This window comes from Hypanus sabinus, chromosome 12 (assembly GCF_030144855.1).
Source record: "Hypanus sabinus isolate sHypSab1 chromosome 12, sHypSab1.hap1, whole genome shotgun sequence".
Classification (NCBI taxonomy): Eukaryota; Metazoa; Chordata; class Chondrichthyes; order Myliobatiformes; family Dasyatidae; genus Hypanus; species Hypanus sabinus.
In genome coordinates this window covers 63,186,304-63,209,320 of record NC_082717.1, presented here as the reverse complement: position 1 = coordinate 63,209,320, position 23,017 = coordinate 63,186,304, and the positions used below count along the sequence as shown (strand labels likewise).

General features: G+C 38.6%; 1 protein-coding gene across 7 annotated transcripts in view; it reads right to left on the bottom strand.

Moving 5' to 3' along the window:
* Nucleotides 1–23,017, bottom strand: part of arid1b (AT-rich interactive domain 1B) — a 412,366-nt gene that overhangs the window by 55,271 nt on the left and 334,078 nt on the right. For all 7 annotated transcript variants that reach the window (XM_059986071.1, XM_059986072.1, XM_059986073.1 and 4 more), the window contains one exon: nucleotides 6,809–6,954. In XM_059986071.1, coding sequence (XP_059842054.1) covers nucleotides 6,809–6,954 — 146 coding nt within the window. The remainder of the gene's footprint in view (nucleotides 1–6,808; nucleotides 6,955–23,017) is intronic.

The window sequence follows — 23,017 nt, the reverse complement described above, 5'->3', positions numbered from 1 at the left end:
ACCTCTCTCTTTGAAGAGAATTCTTATTTCAGTCCTAAATGTAGTCTCCTCTTACTGTGACTGCTGGTCCTACTCTTCAATCAGGAGAAGCATCTTCCTTCCATCCAACCAACCAACCTGTTGAACTCTGCATGAAGTTTCAGTTTTCAACTGCTCATGCTTCAAAACTAAAGATTACATGCAGTCTACATAACCGCCCTCATACAGCAGAACTGCTATCCCAAGAACTAGACTAGTGAATCATCAATTACGTACATGTTTTTTTACACAAGGAGACAGAATCTACACCCAATATTCCCAAGTGCCTGAAAACCAAGGTTGAACTTGTACTTTGTATTTTCCTAAGTCGCCAGGATGCAAAAGTGTTTGTGTTTCTGTACATTTACCTTTTGCTTTTACTTACTTTCTTCAGCGTTTCTTGCTTTTAATTTAGGACACAAAACAATCCAATGATCTCAAATTCTCATTTGATAAGACCGACTGCTCAATGTATGTCTAGATTAGTAGATTTACAGTTCATTGTTTACTAGTCAGCCTAACCTAGATGCAGAGTCTTAATATGTATTTTCTCACACATCGCAATGGTATTAGGATTGGTAGGTTAACTGTAAGTTGTCCCCAGAGGGTAGATGAGTGGGAGAGTCGGGGATGGGGGAGAGGAGTTGATGGAAATATGGAAGAATGAAGCACTGCAGGATTAATGTAAATGCATAGTTGCTAACTGGTGTGGACAGCAGCCTGAAGGTTCTTCACTGCACTGGATGACTCTTAACAGTCAAAAAATATTTGAATGTGTCATAAAGGAGACCTGACACATTAAAAATCAGAGACTAAATACCTCATTGGTTTTAACTGTTACGGTTAATGGATGCAAGAGTTCCACAGGACAGCAGATATATTTTTTCTTGATGGGATCATTGGCAATGTTGTCAAATATTTGCTGTCTGTAACTACCCCTGAACTAAAAAGATACAGAGTATTCCAGATGCTTTAAATAGTAGTACATTGACATGCTTGCTTCTCCACTCAAATCCTCCGATGAAAACCAAAATAGCATTTGCTTTCTTAATTGCTTGCACTTGAAATACTTGCTTTTCATAACTGGTAAACCAGAACATCCAATTGTCTTTGTACATGAACAATTCCAATAATTCACTGTCTTATTTTATCCATCCATTGGAATGGATAGCTTCACATTCGCTCACCTTATCACATTTCAACTTCTAAAAATGCCTTTATCCTCAAGAAATAACAGGGAAAGTTATTCATCTATTTAATTTCTGTATAAACTCCAAACCAAAAAAATAACTATGTTATCAAGTGCATCTAATATGATGTGCCGTAAGGCTCTCACCATTGTTTGGTCTGTACCAATTACTGAGTTACCAATGAGATGGCAAAGAGGATGATTGGCACAAGAAGTTTTGTGTGGTTCTGAAATAGTTAATAAGCATTAACTGACAATGTAGCTGAACAGTTTGATCCATGGCAAGATTAAGCAAAGGATTAATGTACTACTGCTGGAAAGCTGAATTTCTCAAACTCACATCTGAAGGAAATACTGTGATTAACAGAATCTGAACAAACTAACATCGGGGAGGCTCTGGGATGTCATTATTCCAATTTTTTTTGTGATTTAAATATTCTTTCTGAGTCACAAGTGCACAAAATAATCAACTCAAAGAAAATCTGCTTGAAAATTACTTTGAGATTTCCATTTTGCATTACCTTTTATTTCTTTATTACATGAATAAGGAGGCACATGAACAAAGTTCATACCGACCTATTTACTTGTTTTATATCAAAAAGGAAATCTAGAAATTTAAAATAATATTGCTCTAAATTTACTAGAGTCAGAAGTCCAAAGCTGAGTCTTTGTGAAATTTATTTTGATACACAGATGTGCTCTGGAATAACCCTATACTGGAGTGCTTAAGGATAATGCCTTGTAATGCTTTTAATGGGACTTCTACAGTTTTAAAAGCTATGTTAATTGCCTAATATTGTTGACTTTTGGCAGATATTTGTACGTATCCTTCCTGGAAATGCGATTTTAACAGGCCATTCCTTGACAAAGGACATGTCACGTATATATTCCCTTAGGTGGATGTGCTACTTGAATTGGCATTTGCTCAAAACTATTCATGGGACTGCCAGTTGAAAGAGTGGTACATTTGTCATTTGGTATCTCCTTTCTTTAGCTTGGGCTGATAAGTGTGAAATGACGCCCTCCTTGTGCGATTTACACTGGGGTTCTCTCTGTTCTTGGTGGACGGACTTGTGGTTTTCAGTGTCTCCTGAATGCTCCTCCTCTATTTTGGCTCCAGCACTCTCTAGAACTGGTAGGAATGTTGCAGTTTTCCCAAGTATTTTTGAGAACATCTTTGAAACATTTTCTCTGAATGCCCAGTAATTTTCCCCTGCATGTATCGCCAAACAGAGTACCTGTTTTGGGTTCAGAGTGTTGAGCACAAGAATGATGTGACTTGCTCAGTAAAGCCAACTGAGTCAATAAGGGAATTAGTGCCAGGGCTTTTGGCCTGTTGAGGATACTTGAAAGTGATTTGTTACTCTCCCAGCGGATCTGGAGGACTGTTTATTGGTAGTATCTTCTCAGTCTCTTTTGATACATGAGGAAGATGGCTCAGATCTCTGAACATACTGAAGACAGGGATCAATGCTTTCTGATTGAACACAAGTTTGGTAATAGGTTTGAGTTTTTGATCTTTAAATCCACTTTTCTTCAGTAAGTATGTTGTAACCGATGGTGAAATTGTTCATCAATATTTAGAAACATAGAAAATAGGTGCAGGAGTAGGCCATTCGGCCCTTCGAGCCTGCACCGCCATTCAGTATGATCATGGCTGATCATCCAACTCAGAACCCTGTACCTGCTTTCTCTCCATACCCCCTGATCCCTTTAGCCACAAGGGCCATATCTAACTTCCTCTTAAATATAGCCAATGAACCGGCCTCAATTGTTTCCTGTGGCAGAGAATTCCACAGATTCACCACTCTCTGTGTGAAGAAGTTTTTCCTCATCTCGGTCCTAAAAGGCTTCCCCTTTATCCTTAAACTGTGACCCCTCGTTTTGGAACTTCCCCAACATAAGAAACAATTTTTCTGCATCTAGCCTGTCCAATCCCTTTAGAATTTTACACGTTTCAATAAGATCCCTCCTCAATCTTCTAAATTCCAGTGAGTATAGACAAATAGACAATAGGTGCAGAAGTAGACCGTTCGGCCCTTCGAGCCTGCACCGCCATTTTGAGATCAAGGCTGATCATCTACTATCAATACCTGGTTCCTGCCTTGTCCCCATATCCCTTGATTCCCCTATCCATAATATACCTATCTAGCTCCTTCTTGAAAGCATCCAGAGAATTGGCCTCCACTACCTTCCGAGGCAGTGCATTCCAGACCCTCACAACTCTCTGGGAGAAGAAGTTTTTCCTTAACTCTGTCCTAAATGACCTACCCCTTATTCTCAAACCATGCCCTCTGGTAGTGGACTCTCCCAGCATCTGGAACATATTTCCTGCCTCTATCTTGTCCAATCCCTTAATAATCTTATATGTTTCAATCAGATCCCCTCTCAATCTCCTTAATTCCAGCGTGTACAAGCCCAGTCTCTCTGCGTAAGACAGTCCAGACATCACAGGAATTAACCTTGTGAATCTACGCTGCACTTCCTCTACAACCAGGATGTCCTTCCTTAACCCTGGAGACCAAAACTGTACACAATACTCCAGGTGTATCCAAGTCACCCTGAATTCTCCTAACAGCCTCATCATATGTCACACTGCCACCCAGCTTAGTATCATCAGCAAATTTGCTGATGTTATTCTCAATGCCTTCATCTAAATCGTTGACGTAAACTGTAAACAGCTGTAGTCGATCCAGTCTTTCTTCATATGAGAGTCCTGCCATCCCAGGAATCAAACTGGTGAACCTTCTCTGTACTCCCTCTATGGCAAGAATGTCTTTCCTCAGATTAGGGGACCAAAACTGCACACAATATTCTACGTGCAGTCTCACCAAGGCCTTGTACAACTGCAGTAGAACCTCCCTGCTCCTGTACTCAAATCCTTTTGCTATGAATGCCAACATACCATTTGCCTTTTTCACCGCCTGTTGTACCTGCATGCCCACCTTCAACGACTGGTGTACAATGACACCCAGGTCTCATTGCATCTCCCCTTTTCCTAATTGGCCACTGTTCAGATAATAATCTGTTTTCCTGTTCTTGCAACCAAAGTGGATAACCTCACATTTATCCACATTAAATTGCATCTGCCATGAATTTGCCCACTCACCTAACCTACCCAAGTCACCCTGCATCATCTTAGCATCCTCTTCACAGCTAACACCACTGCCCAGCTTTGTGTCATCCGCAAACTTGGAGATGCTGCATTTAATTCCCTCGTCTAAATCATTAATATATATCGTAAACAACTGGGGTCCCAGCACTGAGCCTTGCGGTATCCCACTAGTCACTGCCTGCCATTCTGAAAAGGTCCTGTTTACTCCCACTCTTTTCTTCCTGTCTGCCAACCAATTCTCTATCCACATCAATACCATACCCCCAATACCGTGTGCTTTAAGTTTGCACACGGTATCTTTGTCGATAAACACAACAAGAAATATAACCTACTTTTTCCTGGCCCTTTGTTGCTGGAGAGTGTTGTTGTGTAATGCGGCCAATTTAGTAAAGGACTTCTGTCTCGCGGGTGCATACAAGACCCATCTCCTCGTATGTTTCAGTGAATAAAGCTAACAGTGGCTTTGTGCTGAATGCGCACAAAACAGAACATAGTAAATTTCAGAACTGGGGCAACATTCTTTCATGGAGTTTTACAACACAGAAACAGGCTCAACACATCTAAGCCCATCAAGTACTTATCTACACCTATACCATTTGCCAGCATTTTGCTCTGGAAGGTCAGTTGATTTAGCTTACTAATAATCCTGTATACTTTATCCATTTTGGCAGGAAGCTTGGAGGGGAGCAGCAGCACTGCAAACAACAATGTCAAGGCAATGGTGTAATCTTACCTAATTCACTGGACTGAGCTCTGTATTTTACCCACTGGTGAGAATCAAGGCCTCCATGCCACCGTAATGCAAAGGTAAGAGGGGAGAAATTTCTATTGGAACCAAGTTTGAGAAGGGTGTTCAACAGCCCCTCCTAATTGACAAGAATCAAAAGTTGCAGCAAGGCTGAGAAAGACTGTAAATAGTAGATGGCATCTCCTCCTTCTTTTTCTTTAAGTTGCAGAGTAAGGATTATGTCCACAATATGCCTTTATCTTTGGTTATGTGTAATGATTTGAGCGATAAGGATACCATTTGTAAGTTTGCAGGTAACCCAAAATTGGTGGTGTGGTCAACAGTGAAGGAGTTTATCTAAGGTTATAACAAGACATTGGTCTAGTAGGAAAGTTGGCTAAATAATGGAAGATGCATTTTAACTCATTGACTGCTAAAGTGATGCATTTTGGGAAGTTCAACCATGGCAGGACATGCACACTGAATGAAAGGGCCCTGGGGAGTGTCATAGAACAGAAAGATCAAAGGTTACAAATATATTGTTCCTAGATTGTGAGAAATTGGTGAAAGATGCATGGCATGCCTGCCTTCATTGAATAGGATCTTTAGAGTGGGGGTGAAGCTACCTTACTGCTTGTGTTTTTGGGTGTGCTGATGTTTAGCATATTTATAATCACAATCGTCATATTGCCTCAGTTTGGTTTAACCACCTACTTTTACTAAAAACAGATTAGTTTTTGATTCAGAAAGTAGTATCAGTACCATTCCAGATGCTTTAAGTCAGATATGTCTGTCGACTGTCACCGGTATATATACAATCTAATATAGTCAATATTCTAACTACAGCTGGAAATTTCAAACAAATGATTTTGTCTAACATTTTATTCATAGGATCACTGGCTATAAAGTCAAGGAGTTTGTATTAGAATTGAAACTAATTTCACTCATAGCTCTTTCCTTAGTTCCTTAAGGTGAAGAATTATTGGGCATTTGTGTAGCTGATCATCTTTTAAGTAAGTGATTTAAGATCTGACAGTCTAGATGAAAGGAAGAATGCAAGGATACAGAAGGAACTAATGCCGCTGAAACACACGGACCTGTAAAAATCCAGGTTTGATCTGAACACCCCAGTTAAAGATGGTGAAATAAAATAGCTAAAAAGGAATTTTTTTTCCCTCTATGGATATCCAATAAACACCATTAGTACACATGAAATATGGGAAAAGAAGCAGTAAAATGGCTGATGAACAATATTAAATCCGACTCTTGGGTAAGATGCTAGCCGTCTGGCATCTAGGAATCATAGCCCAAGCATAGAATTAATGTTTTCTCCAAGTAAGTGAAAGTACAAAAAGCTGTACAAAAATGCAGGCAACTGGACATTTTGATACCAAGTCAAAGGAAGCCAATTTCCCAATGATCAGATTCTTTGCATTGTTTTTTTCTTCAATTTGTAAGAAATAATCTGCGGTCAATTTTTGGCTTTCCCTAAAATAACTGAACTGTTAGAAGACTAAATAATTGTTCAGTTTATCTGTTACATCTCTGATCAATAAACAGGAGATATTTCTTTTCTCAAGTACCTGCAAAATGCATGAATTAGTAATTGATATGCATTGCATTTCATCAATACAGTACCTGCAATTTTCTTAACTTCTGAAAGTGCATACAGTAGAGATCAAACCTCTTCCCTAGCTTCTCAAAAGGGAACTCTGTTCTTTTCAACAGTATAATTCTCCCCATTTTGAACATGACTTACCTGAAGAGCTGTTCACCATGTTGGATGCCATGCTGTAAGTAGTGGTCTGAGGGTTCATCATTAAAGAGCTGTTGTTCATTGGTTGGCTGTAGGGAGAGCTAGAGCCCATCATACCACTTTGGTTCATGCCAGTGTATCCAGCTTGCCTGAAAAAAAAGACAGCATACATGGTTGTTTGCATAAACATGACACAGAGAGACCAAGAATGTAAAGCAAGAGACAAAAGTACATATCTGACAGCAGCAGCATGCTCCATGATCAGTAACGTGGGGGGAGACTCCAGGGCTTGGAGACAGATGCTGGATTGAAAGCAACAGTGTGGAACACCAAGGAAGAGCAAGGATAAAGAATGAAAAGAGGTCAAATGTTAAGCAACAGCAAGCACAACACTGGAACGGCAATAGTTAAAACAAACTGTATTCCATTAAGCTCACATGTCACTCAATATCATTGCCAATTTTCAGGGACATTTATACCACAGAATTACCAGAACCATTGCAAATGGCATGGGTTTGATTTTTAAAATTCAGTTTCTAATTATGTCTCAATATACTGTACTTTAATGATTGTTTGTATATTATAGATGTCCAGGGTCATTGAGAACTGATAACTAAGTGTCACCAACACTGCATTCAGACTATCAAAATGAATCAACAGCACTTGCTAATATGGATGACAACGAGTGTAAGCATTCTTATAGTTTTATTATATACAATAACCATTTACAAAATTATAATCAACACATTTCGTTGGAATCTCTTAAGGACAGTGAAGAATTCTCCAAATTTGAAATCAGAATTAATATCAAGAAGGGTTTGTTGTAAAATACTCAACTGTAACCAATGAGCATTTCACCCTGTATTTCTGGAATTTCAAGATGGTGCGACAATTCTAATTTCTGATTCTTTTAGATTACTCGTCAAAGGGTGTGTTGTTCCCTAAAACTCATGCTGTTACCCATTCATAAAATCTATCTCTTTTACTTCCAACAGATTTCAAAGATGGGGCAGAAAAGGATTTTAATCTTCTCTTTCAAGTTCCTTTGAAAGAATTGATTCAAGGTACATCATGGAAGCTGTCACTTTACTTCCAACACAGCTTACTATTCTTAAATATTACAAAAATTGTTAAATTATATATGCTGCCAAAGTGGTGCCAAATGTCACAGACCTCTGAAAGTGCGAAGCTTTATCAGTGAATTATAAGACACAGGAGCAGAATTAGGCCATTCAGCTCACTGAGTCTGCCCCACCATTCCATGGCTGTCCCAGTCAATCCCATACACCTGCCTTCTTGCCATATCCTTTGATGCCCTTACTGATCAGGAAACTATCAATTTCCATCTTAAATATACGCATGAACTTGGTCTCCACTGCAGTCCGTGGCAAAGCATTCCACAGATTTACTACTCTCTGGCTAAAAAAATTCCTACTTACCTCTGTTCTAAAAGGTCACCCCTCAATTTTGAGGCTGTGCCCTCTAGTTCTGGATAGCCACACCATAGGATGCCCTACACTTTTTCCTTTTTAATAGCAATGGCACTCACTCCTGCTCCTGAACACTCACTGACCTCTGGCACACTGCTAGTGTCTTCAACAGAGGAATACTGTTGCAAAGTACCCATTAAGTTTATCTGCCAATTTTTTGTCCCCCCATTACTACCTCACCAGCATCATTTTCCAGTGGTCCAATATCAATTCTCACATCCTTTTTACTCTTTATATAACTGAAAAAACTTTCTGGTATCCTGCTTCATATTATTGGCTAACCTGCCGTCATATTTCATCTTTTCCCTTCTTATAACTTTTCAGTTGCCTTTTGTTGGATTTTAAAAGTTTCCCAATCATCCAACTTCCCACTCATTTTTGCTACCTTATATGCCTTTCCACCGGCTTTTATACACTCCTTAACTTCCTTTGTCAGGCATGGTTGCCTATCCCTGCCATTTGAGAACTTCTTCCTCTGTGATGAAACTACTCATGTCCACCAGTACAAGAGATAAACCTGGCCTATGAAAGAAAGAAAATCAATTGGAACCAAATATGCCTCCTGAAAAAAATGTGTGCAGAGGATCGCGAAGGAAAAAACATGGTTTGGTCAAGGTGAGGACCATCAAGTTTAGTGTGGATCTCTTTCAAAATAAAAACTGTCAAAACTCTCTGTTTAAACCACTAATATAAAAAAATGGCAATTGGAAATAATCCTAGCAATTAGAGTTGAAACATTCTGCAATTGACAGATTAAATCCACTTGTATTGAGTCTTCCTACAAAGGAATTAGAATCTTGAACCATTGGTGCTCTTTTGGTGATATTACTCAGTCTAATAAAATCTGAAATTTTATTTATCCCATTGGTCAAATTGACAGCCTAGTAAGCTGTGCTATTTTCTCTTGTTGTTAAAAATGCATCACATTTTATGTTGTTGCCTTTCGATATTGATCTTACAATTTTGTTTCATTAACTGCACTAGTAGAAAAAAGGCCAAGATTACTTTTCTACCACTAAAAAGCTTGTGAATGTGGAGTTATTGGCTAATCATTGAAATCTCTATTTAATTTAGAATGAATCAGACACAAGACAAGGAAAGCCACAGAAATAGAAAGCTCTGAAAGTTTCAGCTCAGAAAAGCTCAAAATTACCTGTTTCTCCTAAATACGCATGTTTTAAGTTGTAGTGTAATTTATTCCAAAATATTATTTGCTCAGAAAAATCTATCTAATTTGCATTTGCATGAATCAATCTGTTACATCTCCCTTTATGGAGTGGTTCAAAAAAATGTTTCCACTTTGCTGATATATTCAAAATCATTAATGGTTCTGTTAGCATAAATAAGGAAAAACTGTCTAATGTTAGTGGCTAGAAAGACAGTAAACAGTGTTAACAAAATTGCACAAGAACTAAAGTAAAATTTTAAACTATAATTCTTGAAATAATCATGAAAACTGATGCAATAACAACTTTATGAAGAAAATTTGATAAATATTTGAGCAAATATAGAGCTATAATGGAGTATGGGTAGATGTACAGTTCAAATACAGGAATTTTACAGCTTTTATTCAGAGAAAGACTTTTTAAATATGAATTTGTTTCATTTTAAGCATGTTGCTTGTGTAATTACATTGTTTTCTCCAAGGTAAATAATGAACTACTTCTCTTGTATTAATGATTAAATAAAAAAATTCACATCAAATGCATAAGAAACTGTGAAGAGATGGCTGCAGATGCCCAAAACAATGGTATTGGAGGAAGATTAGGTTGAATGAACACAGAACTGCAGCTATTCCACTCACTAATTACAAATGATGTTGGGGAAGTGCCACAAGTTCACCATATTTTATAGTACTAGAGAAAAACAGTAAAAAGTGAAAGCAATCACAACTGTTGTTCTGTATAATCACTTGAATGCCATTAAGCTATTTAAGGATTTATCTTGCCCAGCATTTGCATTATCTCCCTTCAGAGATAATTAAGAAATTCATATTGAAAAGATACAAATAGTTGATGTCAGAATAATTGCTTTCATTATTACCCACTTAGATACTGAGACACAGGGCAGCACAGATCAACTCAGTTCAAGGTAAGATATGGAATCTGTTGTGGAACAGTTAACAGGCAAAGAGACAAGTTCAGGTGGGCAACTTGGTCAACATAAGACAAACTGGTCTGAAAAGCCCATTTTAGTGTGAGATGACTTCTGAGAAAGCATCCTCTGCATTTTATTAAACAAAAGTGTAAAATAAATGTAGAAAGGCTACTACATAAAATATGATGCATTTTAACAATAAGCAAAAATAGCGCAGCTTATTAGAATGTCAATTTGACTAGTGGGATAAATCAAATTTTAGATTTTATTAGACTGAGGAATATCAGCAGAAGAATACCAATGCTTCAAGCACAGTCCCAAGATACACATGTAAAGAAAGTAACTAATGGTCAGCGGCTCTCTGGGACTTGATTTTAACACAGTGGTAGTTAACCAAGATTAACTGTTGCTTTCTATGCCTTTGAGTCAGTCCCAGGCAACAATACACAACAGCTGGATGATGGTGCTACCTGCATGGGATGCTCAAATTACTTACACATTTAGTTTTACTATTATTGCTCACCTTTTTAAAAATAAGTATACATAAATTAACTTAATAATCAGTGTCAATAATCTCAGTGCCAACGTAACACATTTTCAGGGGATTAAAGAAAATTTCCATCAAAGAACACAGTTTCCTCACTGAATGGCTATTAAAAAGGAATGCAGGAGAGTTAAATTTGCTGTTTGCAATGTTTTGCAATGGTGTGAGACTGCAGGGTTTAACATACAATCTAGTTTTTCTTCATTTTGGATCTTGGAATTTTAAAACACTCTAAGATGCAGTAAATCACATAGTAAATACTGGCTCAATTCCAGACCTTTACTTTGGGGAGATTACAATATGAAAGTGAACTATTAGTAGAACTACATTTGCAAATGACTGGTAAGCAATGAATTGTTAAATATAGCTGTGGGGAAATTTGACTGCAAGAATTTCTTATTTTGGAAAATTAAACGTTTTCCCCAAGTGAAAGTTTTTTCATTAAGATGAACATCAGGAAACAAGTCTATGAAATTCATCTGCAAACTTTAACACTAGAGTGTATTTACACTTCCAAAAGATATTTTGGCCTGTGACATAAAACTCTTTGTATTTAAATAATTCCAATAAAACGTTATTAGGATCTTCCAGGGCAGAGTCTGCCAAACATGAAAGGTGTGAGTAGGTATTGAATAAAAAAATACAAAAGCTAGCCTCAACTTTACTCAGAGATAGTGCAACCCAAAGCGCTATCCCATTAACCACGAGCTGATGCAGAGTCTCGACACAAAACCTCAATAATAGCTTTCCTCCCACACATACTGCAGAGTTCCTCCAGCTTGTTTTATTGCAGGTGAAATTTCCAGTCTTTGACTTTCTCAAATATACTCCGCTTTAGGGGAGAAGAATGTCTGGCCTAAGGCAAGCAGCTTGTGTTGGGAAACAGTGTGGGAACCAACAACCAAGAAAATGCAATAAAGTAATAAATGTGATAAACTTCTAACGCTGTTCAAGAAACAGCAAAAATATTTTGATTGTGTCCATTTTAAGATAAGACCATAAGATGACAGAAGCAGAATTAGGCCACACAGCCAATCAAGTCTGCTCTGCCATTCAATCATGTGTGAGTTTTCAAGATTCAAAATTTATTAATGTTATTTTCAGTGCGTAAGTGTAAAGGAGAATGAAATAATTGTTACTCCAAATCCCATGCAGCACAAAAAAAAGTCAAGATAAAGAACACAATAATAAAAACATAATAAATATAAATACATAGGATAGCTTATATATATAGATTGATTTGTTTGCTCATAAAAGTAAAACCCCTCCTGCTCTTCCAGGTGAGCAGCTGCTGTCTGTAACAACAGCAAAAAGGAGGAGGACTCTGCAGCCAGGCCAGACAACATTCCAGCCGAGTACTCAGGAGTGTGCACACCAGCTCACTTGACATCTTCAACACTTCACTCATCATCATCCCTGTACCAATGAACTCTTCCACCTTCAGAACTAATTGACCACCCCCACCCCCACAGTGGCACTGACACCAATCATCATGAAGTGCGTTGAATGGCTAGTAATGGCACATATCAAAAACTCCATTCCTGCCACACTGAGCAGTCATCAATATCTTACCAATAGAAACATTCCATGACAGATGCCATAGTACCTGTCATGCATAGGCCCTGACCCATCTAGAAAACAAGAGCACTTATGTCAGAATGCTGTTTCTGGATTTCAGTTCAGCTTTCAAAAGTATTGTCTCACAGATCTTGGTGAGCAAACTCCTACTCTTTGGTTTAATATACCGCTGTACAACTGGATGTTGGACTTTCTAATCAAGAGACCTCAGATAGTCAGGATACACAACTGCTCCTCCCTTCCCTCATCCTCAATGTGGGTGCCAACCCCTCCCCCCCAGGGCTGTATGCTGAGCCCATTGCTGTACACTCTGCTCACACATGACTGCACAAACAGCCGAGTTATCACATTGTCAAGTTTGCTGCTGACATGACAGTGGTGGGGTTTATCACCAACAATGATGGGACAGCCTACAGGGATGAGATGGAAGAGCTCAAGGATTGTTCTCAGGCAAATAACCTTTTCCTCAATGTCAACAAAAGGCATTATCAACTTGAGGAGAACTTGTACCACTCACGCCCCACTTTACATATGCACCACAGCAGTGGAAACAGACAGTAGTTTCAAACTCCTGGGAGTGCACATCTTGCACAATCTTTCATGGTCCCAGAACACATTCCACACAATTAGGAAAGCTCACCAATGCCTCTACTTTCTGAGATGGCTGAAGAGAGCTGGTCTATGTACATCGATACTTAAGTCATTCCACAGATGCACAGTAGAGAGCATCCTAACACGCTACATCACTGCATGAACAGAAACTGCACTGCAGTGGACAGGAAGGATCTACAATGGATAGTCAAACTGCTCAATCCCATTGTTCCACCTTCTGCCTGTAACCTTTAAACCCTCATCATTCAAGTACCAATCAACCTGTTCTCATATTCGCCATCCTCTGGCTCAGAAAATTTCTCCTCATCTCAGTTTTAAAGGGATGATCCTTAATTCTGGGACTGTATCCTCATAGTACATTCAAAACTTTGGAAAGTGGTAGTTAAGGAGACTGTGGATGCACAGGTTGTCATCTTGCAAAATTCTGAAGATTCCAGAAGATCCCACTATTTGAGAGGGAGAGAGAAAACCAGGAATGATAGAACTGTTAGACTGACATCAGTCATAGGGGAAATGGTCACATTTATTGTTAAGTAATTGGTACAGGACACTTGGAACAAAATGAGTGCTCAAAATCTAACTGGATGAAAAAAAGATTTTGACAAATCTGTTAAAAGTTGCCTATAGGTTTTAACCCGATACATCAGAAGGAAAGAGCAGAACTGAGAATATCAGTGTTTTAGAAAACCTTTGAAAGAGTATCGCCTGAGAAATTTTTGAACAGAAGTCGAGCCCAAAAGAATACACTGATGTGGATTGAGGACATTATATTCAAAGAACACTGCAGCACAGAAACAGGTGCTACACCCATCTGATTTTGCTGAACTGTTATTCTGCATTGTCCCATCAATCTGCAGCTGGATTGGAGCACTTCATACTCTTCCCACCCAGATATTTATCCAAACTTCTCAAATGTTACAATTGAATCAACATTTCCTCTAATCTATAATGGCCAATGTGCTCAAAAATCTTGTGCTGTGCAATTTCTTCAATAAAAACAGTTTAAACAAGCCAGTTCCAAATCATCGCAAACTCCACATTGTCACCAGTATCTGCATTAGAAACTTGAAAGGAGATGATTTCATACAATCGTGAAATACACTTAACATGCCAAGAAGGTAGAGGGTGACAACCTTTGTGCAACAGTTTAAATTCCTTTGGGCGCTAGTAGCAAAAGACGTGTGCACATACACACCTTATAGGGAATATTGAATTGAACCCGCATTCACCACTTCTGCTGAGAGCTTGTTCCATGCTTGCATCACCCCGATAAAGTTGTTCCCCCTTCAGGTTCTCTTAAAATACTTCATCTTTCACCCTTAACCTGTAGCTCTAGTTTCACACAATCTCATTGGAAAAAGCCTGCTTCTATTTACCCTATCTATACCCCTCACAATTTTGTATACTTCTATCATTCTATCATTTTCTTACATTCCAGGGAATAAAGTCCTAACCTATTCAACATTGTCCTATAACTCAAGTCCTGGCAACACCTTTATAAATTTTCTCTGTACTCTGACAACTTTATTCATCTTTCCTGCAGGAAGGTGACAAAAACTGCAAATAATACTCCAAGGGACAGAATTCGATTAGATTTGCTTTAGTTGTCACATTTATCGAACATACAGTGAACTGTGTCAAACCAAATCACCGAGGATTGTGCGGAGCAGTTTGCAAGAGTTGCCACATTTTCTGGCGCCAACATAGCAGGCACAGAACTCACTAACTCTAACTGTATATCTTTGAATTGTGGGAGGAAACTAGAGGAAATCGACATGGGTGTAGGGAGAATGCACAAACTCCTTAGAGAGAGTGGTAGGGGTATCATACAGCTGGTGCTGTAATGCGTTGTGCTATTGTGCTGGCCCATATAATTTTCAGTTGAGAGTCTATGACTAGTTGGGTAACAAAGATAGTTGTGCTGGGCCCCAATGCTCACAATTTGAGTCACTGGATGAGGGGATCAAGTACAACCTATTTTACTTTTCTGAGGATGCAAAGGTGTGAGGCAGTGTGGAATGTAAGGAAGTTTTGAGGAGGTATGAATAGACTAAATGAATGAGCAATACATAATATAGGTAGATGTGGACAAATGTTGGTCTGGAAGGCCAGATGTATGGATAACGGATCCACTGGCTAGGATCTCTGGATAAGGCATAGGCATCGCAAAAAAAAAGATGCTCATTCAAAGCTGAATTGAGAAAAAATTCTTTCAACCAGTGAGTACTGAACCCATTCAAATTCACCTGAGAGATTGTTGTAGATGTTCTGTCATTTTATGAATTTAAGACAGTCATTAATAGATTTTTGTCTCTCAAGGGATCGTACGGATGTGGGATTATTGTTATAAAGTGGCATTAAGGGGGAAAAAAATCAGCCACATTCTTACCAATTGGCAGAGCAGGGGTGTGGGACCAAATAGCTTATTCCTGCTTCGTTTTTCTTATACTTTGTTTACATATTATTCTGTAATTCATAAGCTTATTTCATTTGCAGAAAATGCATGTTATGTTAGACGATGGCTTAATAATACTGAATAGAAGGGAAACAAGTCTCTATTATTAACACAAAAATATTTTTGTATGGTTTGGATTCCAACAGTCCACAGCAGGAATAAATTGTTTTAAACAATACATAAACAATGCAGACAAACTGTGAGTAAAGCTATTTAATGCATTAGAATTTTGGCCACATTTCACGTGCTTATGATGGAGGAGAGTATATTTTACAACTCTTTGTTTCAAGACAGTGCACCTAATTTCTAAAACCTATAAAAAAAATGCCAACTTGCATAGGAAAACTTAATTTGATAAGTATTTGATGATACTACTAATAAAAGTCTCAGATGATGCCGAGATCTACAAGAAGCATTCCATAGCAGTCCACTTTACAAATGATGATTAACAGTAATGGCAATTTCTCATTAGGGAAGTCTATTCATAAAAAATGTTGAGATTTTTCTCAAAGCTGAATGCGAGAGATGGTAAGAAACAAGATGGCAATAACAGCCTCTTCCACTTCTATTAACATAACTCAGCTTACAGAAACTTGGAACAAAAGGAACAAGCAATTCTGTTCTTCAAGACTGATCTATCATTCCATGTGACCATAATTATCATTCAACCTCAAAAGCATATTCCTCCTCTCACTCTATTTCACTATATGTCTTTAAATATCAACATTTATTTACCTCTTCAGAAATACTCAGTGACTTTAACAGGTTCATCACCCTGAGCAAAGAAATTTTGCCTCATCTCAGTTCTAGATGTTCTAAATTCTTTCCTGAGGCTATTATACCTCACACTGGACAACCCAACCATGAGGAAACATCTCCTGGCATCCAGACTATCTAGCCCCATTATAATCACAAGAGTTTTTATTCGATATCCACTCATTTTTTCCAGCCTTTGCAAATACAAATCAGGTCCACCTTATCTTGTTCTATTTCAATTCTAGGAATTAATCTACTGAATCTTTAATGTTCTCCCTCACTAACAGATTAATATGGAAGTCCCACCTTTGTTCCAATGCATGCACATTTCAACTGAATCAATGGCATTTGGGTACTTTGTGTTGCAATTCTCAAAAAAAAAGGTCTGGAATCCCAGGGTAGAATTGGGTCTTTGGTTGTTCAAACTAAGCTTGTACAATAATACTGAGGATCTATTCCTTCCTACTCTTCGTGTGGTTCTTTGACTCTACAATCAAATAACAAGATTATATTCTGCCAACTTCTTTCCCAGGTTTTTTGTTTTCAAGACTTGGTTAGGTCATTGCTACACGTTTAGGACCCAAAGAACTAAGTTAAAAATTAAGCTAAAAGAATAATTATGTCTTAATATTACACCTTTCAAAATTTATTTTCTAAATATAAAGTGCAATATTGTGATTTGGTTTGACAGGCGACAATCAGAAAGTAAGAAACTGAAAATCACACTACTTTTCTCTAAAAAAGAGTTAACAACAAAATGAAAAATACTCTAACCCTATGTACTATAAGAGTTTAGTAATTAGAACACACCTTGAAGAAAATGAAGAGCTTTGACAGAGATGTACTAGAATATGATGCATTAGGGTAAATTAAACAGAAAAAGCTGTTACTACTAAAAAAAGTGTTCAATGAGAAGAGGAAAAGGATTTAAAGTATAGAGGGGGAGGGGAATTGCAAGGAGTTTTGCCAAGGACTGTCATGATCTGGAATTTTCTACTTGTGAAAGCCGTAAATCAGGAATTTCAAAGGAAGATTTGAGAGAAAACAATGTTAAAAATTGAATAAATGTCTGATAATAATATGTTCCATCCTCCTTTCATGTAATATTGCTCAGAATTACATTGAGATAAGGAAAGAAACATGGGCTAACTAATTCAACACCAAGTTCAAGACCAAACAGCAACACAGAACGTTTACCAACCACAAACCAAAAAGGGCATGTGGAGAATGGAGTGACAGTGCAGAAGCATAGGCTATACAAAAAGTCTGTGTCCTCTGGGACATGAGTATCTTTCTTCCCAAAGTCAGCTGCTGTCGAGCATCTTTATCATTCTGCATCATGATGTCTTTGTGGAAAAGGAACAGCAAAGATACTCAGGGACAGAAAACCAAGGAATAAGATAACTCGTTTAGACATTTTACAAGCTACAAATAGACATTAGGAGATTAAGAAAACTAAAATATCAACTTTAAAATAGCACAGGATTTTGAAATATTTTTTGTGAAGGAATGACAACCTGCACAGATAAAATTAGCTTCCTTTGAGAGTCAAAAGAATTGTGAAGCAGTATTAAAAAACAAATTATGTCTCAATTACTAGGTTTAATATTGCAGGATTACCCCTCATAGAGCTTAAACTTCTCAAGAGTACACCTTGTGGAAGACTGGGAAATTGTAGTTAGCAACCTCAGTTCTTTTATGTTATCTGCAAAATCTGGGCTAACAAAAATATCCCTATCATGAAGAGTTGGTGGCAGTTTTTGCATGGGACAAGCAGGTTCTTGGGCTCGTTCAGGCATAGCTCCAACACCACTCACCCATGGAATGGCAGAAGATGCACAAACTCTCCTCTGACCAGGGTCCTTTACTCAGCCTCTTAGCCAGAGTAAGGAGACCAATCTGTACGGGGAAAAGAAAATAACCTTCAGTGGTCCAAGCCACTTGAGAGGCACATAGTATATTTGCCCACCTGATGGTGTATGGAGCTACCACCACCTAATTAACATTTGGTTGGCACTTGCATTGTAAATCAGAAAACTTCCAGTTATGGTTAACTGGCTTCCGCTTTTCAGGGGATTGTATGTTGCCATCTGGTGTAATGGCAAAAGAATGATGGACTCCTACTACAAAAGCAAATTCAGAGAAAGGAACTTCAAACATTTAGTTTAGGGAAAATATTTCAAAGAACTTTAAATTCAGGCACTGGCTACTACATGCACTACTAGGAATGGAATATTTTTCCAAAATAATACATCTGAACAGGAGTCATTGTTAATGCAGTGAGAAATCAACATTTAAGGGTCAGCACATTTGCAAGCAAAGGTGGCCATGCTGCAGACTTCCAGGAGCATAAGCTAAATAGATGATGTGACAGCTGAAACCTGCATTGATACAGTTTAATATATTATAAAGGTCCAAGATCTATTATGAAAACATGATCAAACAAAATTTGAACACAAAGCCATGTATTTAACACAGGTGTTCGATAATTTGGTCAAATAGCAGACAGAGGAGTGGAATCTGTGATGAGGAAACAGAGTTTGTGGTTCAACAATGTCTCAGGACTTCCAAGTATTTAGCTGAAGGAAATTTCTGTTTGCCCAGAAACGTGGTACTTTATCAAGCACTGCAGACTGAAGAGAGTATGTGATCTCTACACTTCATGGTCACTGTCACAAAGCACATCTTTTATAATATTGATAAAAAGCTGTTTTGTAAATTGACACCAATTAGTAACAGTTAATCCAATCATCTGCAAGGGACAAATATAATACGAGACACCCTGCCGCGTGTCTACAGGAAACCATGATATAGACTGCATCGAGTAGAAATATGAAACGTCTAAGGTAAAGAGTACTCTCAAAGGAATATATGCAGCTCAGTTGCACAAAATAGATGATTTTTGTAAGCTAGATAGCATGATTATGTAAAACCCATGAATTAGTTTAAATGTTGATGATGAAAATGCAGTAACAATAAGTCTCAAACTGAAATATAATGGATATAATTTTACAAGAGATAGCTAAAGTATAAAATACTAAAGATCAAAGTGCTAAATTAGAACTTCATTTTGTTAAGAGGCATATGTAGCTGTAATTACTAACATATGCTGGCAGAGAAAGTTTTTCTTTCCCTTTGACATTTCAATGCACTGTATCCATTTATTTTAACATTTCCAGCAACCTTCAGCCCATCATTACCATGACATTGCCAGGGCTTCTGAGAAAGTAAGAAAGCAAGCAGTGCTTTGCCTGCACTATCAACAAGAGTATGAATTATATATGTAGCCAGCTTTAATACAACACTTTTCATCCACCATAAGCAATCTGTGATCCTTGGAGAACTTCAAAAGACGATAAAAATTCTACTGAAAATTGCCCTAAAAGCTCATAAACGAAACATCACTGAACGCAGAGACTTTTCTGCTCCCTCATTAACCCTGTTCTGCTGAGGTCAATTCATGAAAGCGAGATAGTTCATCAGTTCAATAAAGATAAAGGTTCTGTCACACTCAGTGGCTGAATATTCTTCTTTGCTCCAAGTGTACTTTACCCAAGAGACTATTTTTAGAAGTTATAGCCTCCAGATACTATTGAATAAAGCAGATAAGGAAAATCTAAATGCTGCTCATAATGTGCCTTGCTTTCATAAATCTGTGTTTAAAACAAGCTTTAAACCCATACTCTATTCTTAACTCTGCATTTTGAGGCCAAACTTGTATACTTAACTACACTTATTACTGCTTTAGAAAATTTACATTGTGCCAATATCATATAATGGAATATTGTTTTGCAAAATAAAATAGCAGAACTGGAAAAAGACCAAGTGCAGTGAATGGCAAATGAATTTTATTACTCTGCCAATGACCCAGTCAATTTATTATTCCACAAGTAGCAGAATATCACAGGCAAGGAAAATCTGAACCTTGATCTATCAAAATTGTATTATGTCACTGCAACTCTAGCTGCACAGACACACTAATATTAATATTATGTCCTTATTAGTGAGAGAGAAAAAACAGTAGTATCTTTGGATTATGTCTGAGCAAGGTCCTCTGTAGTCAAATGATTTGTCATTATTCTTAAGATTCATGCATATTTGTGGATGAAGGAAACATACAAGGACCTAGTTCAAATAGAGGTACATGCACTTAGAGGAGAAAGAACCCAGTCAGCAGAACAAGTGAGTGAGTGCACATCAAGGAAATTCAAAGCTAAACTATGTCTGCTTTAATGGATGGGGTGTAATAGGTAAAGCAGATAAATTCAAATTTTTAATTAAGATTGTGGTCCACGATATTGTTGCCATCAGTGAAACATCATTAAACAATGGGCAGCTCTGGCAATTTAATGTTACAAGGTACAGAATTTTCAGATGAAACAGAGGAAGGATTAAAAAGGGTTAGATAAAGATTTCATTTCTGCAGCATTGAGGGAAGATATCCTTGAAGGTGCCTCAAACAAGGCCATGGAGAGATGTAAAAAGATGCATCTTAAAAGACATCTCCATAAGTCAACAGAAGCTAAAGAAACTGACATACAAGTACAAAGAGATAAAATAATAATTGGTTTATCATACTGTCAGATTAAATTTCCCAAACAATAAGTGGGATTGCCTTACTCAGAATTCCTCTGTCAATAACTATTAGGAACAGATACACAGTTTTACAGTACTACTGGCAGTGTTCTAATTGGTTCTGTATTTCATTTAATTACAATTTATTAGTTAAACAGTAGTTTGTGATTTTTATACTTTTTAACCATTTCCATGATACTTCGGCTATTTGGAGCAACCGCTTAATTATGCCAAGATGTACTGTATTCAAAATTACTGGTGTTTTACAGTTCTATCACTACATAATGGTTAAATCAGCTGTGAAAGCAACTGTCCTGCTGGACATTACTTATGAAAACAGATCCTTGTTCCTGTGCTCCACAGGACTTCAGTTATCAGATCCATCAAACACGCAGACCAAGTTACTGCAATCTACGTCAGTGTGGACCTATGAGCAGAGAAAAGGGCAGCCTGAAATTTTATGCCAGTAGCAGTCCTAAATTGCCTTTCCCTAGTTTCACTGTGTTTGTTTGTTTTGACTTTGCACTTCAGAATTAAAAGTTAGTATGGCATGCAGCTCTATTTCAGTGCTGCACTTAAACTGGTTCAAAACAACCTGCACACACAAAATGCTGGTGGAATGCAGCAGGCCAGGCAGCATCTATAGGGAGAAGCACAGTCAACATTTCGGGCTGAGACCCTTCTTCAGGACTAACTGAAAAGAAAGATAGTAAGAGATTTGAAAGTAGGAGGGGGAGGGGAAAATGCAAAATAATAGAACACCGGAGGGGGTGGGGGGAAGCTGAGAGCCAGACAGGTGATTGGCAAAAGGGATACAGAGCTAGAGAAGGGAAAGGATCATGCGACGGGAGGCCTCGGGAGAAACAAAAGGGGAACGGAGCACCAGAGGGAGATGGAGAACAGGCAGAGTGATGGGCAGAGAGAGAGAAAAAAACTAAATATATCAGGGATGGAGTAAGAAGGGGAGGGGCAGTAACAGAAGTTAGAGAAGTCAATGTTCATGCCATCAAGTTGGAGGCTACCCAGCCGGTATATAAGGTGTTGTTCCTCCAACCTGAGTGTGGGGGCATCTTGACAGTAGAGGAGGCCATGGATAGACATATCAGAATGGGAATGGGACGTGGAATTAAAATGTGTGGCCACTGGGAGATCCTGCTTTCTCTGGCGGAGACAGAGCGTAGGTGTTCAGCGAAACGGTCTCCCAGTCTGCGTTGGGTCTCACCAATATATAAAAGGCCACACCGGGAGCACCGGACGCAGTATACCACACCAGCCGACTCACAGGTGAAGTGTCGCCTCACCTGGAAGGACTGTCTGGGGCCCTGAATGGTGGTAAGGGAGGAAGTGTAAAGGCAGGTGTAGCACTTGTTCCGCTTGCAAGGATAAATGCCAGAAGGACGATTGGTGGGAAGGGATGGGGGGACGAGTGGACAAGGGAGTCGCATAGGGAGCGATCCCGGAGGAAAGCAGAAAGGGGGGAGAGAAGGGAAAGATGTGCTTGGTAGTGGGATCCCGTTGGAGGTGGCGGAGAATTATACATTGGATCCGGAGGCTGGTGGGGTGGTAGGTGAGGACAAGAGGAATCCTATCCCGAGTGGGGTGGCGGATGGATGGGGTGAGGGCAGATGTGCAGGAAATGGGAGAGATGCGTTTGAGAGCAGAGTTGATGGTGGAAGAAGGGAAGCCCCTTTGTTTAAAAAAGGAAGACATCTCCTTCGTCCTGGAATGAAAAGCCTCATCCTGAGAGCAGATGCGGCAGAGACAGAGGAATTGTGAGAAGGGGATAGCATTTTTGCAAGAGACAGGGTGGGAAGAGGAATAGTCCAGGTAGCTGTGAGAGTCTGTAGGCTTCCAGGTAGCTGTCAAAACAACAAAACAAATCTCCCATCAAAACAACCAGTTTTGGGGGAGATTTGGTGTAGTGCTAATTACCACTGGATCAGTAATCCAAAGACCCAGTTCTATGCTGGGGAGGGGAGTCCGAATCCCATCATGGCAGATGGTGAATTTGAATTCAATCTTAAAATATCTGATGACCATGAAACCTTATTGATGGTCGTAAAAACCCATCTGGTTCACTAATGTCCTTTACATCTGGTCCTTTA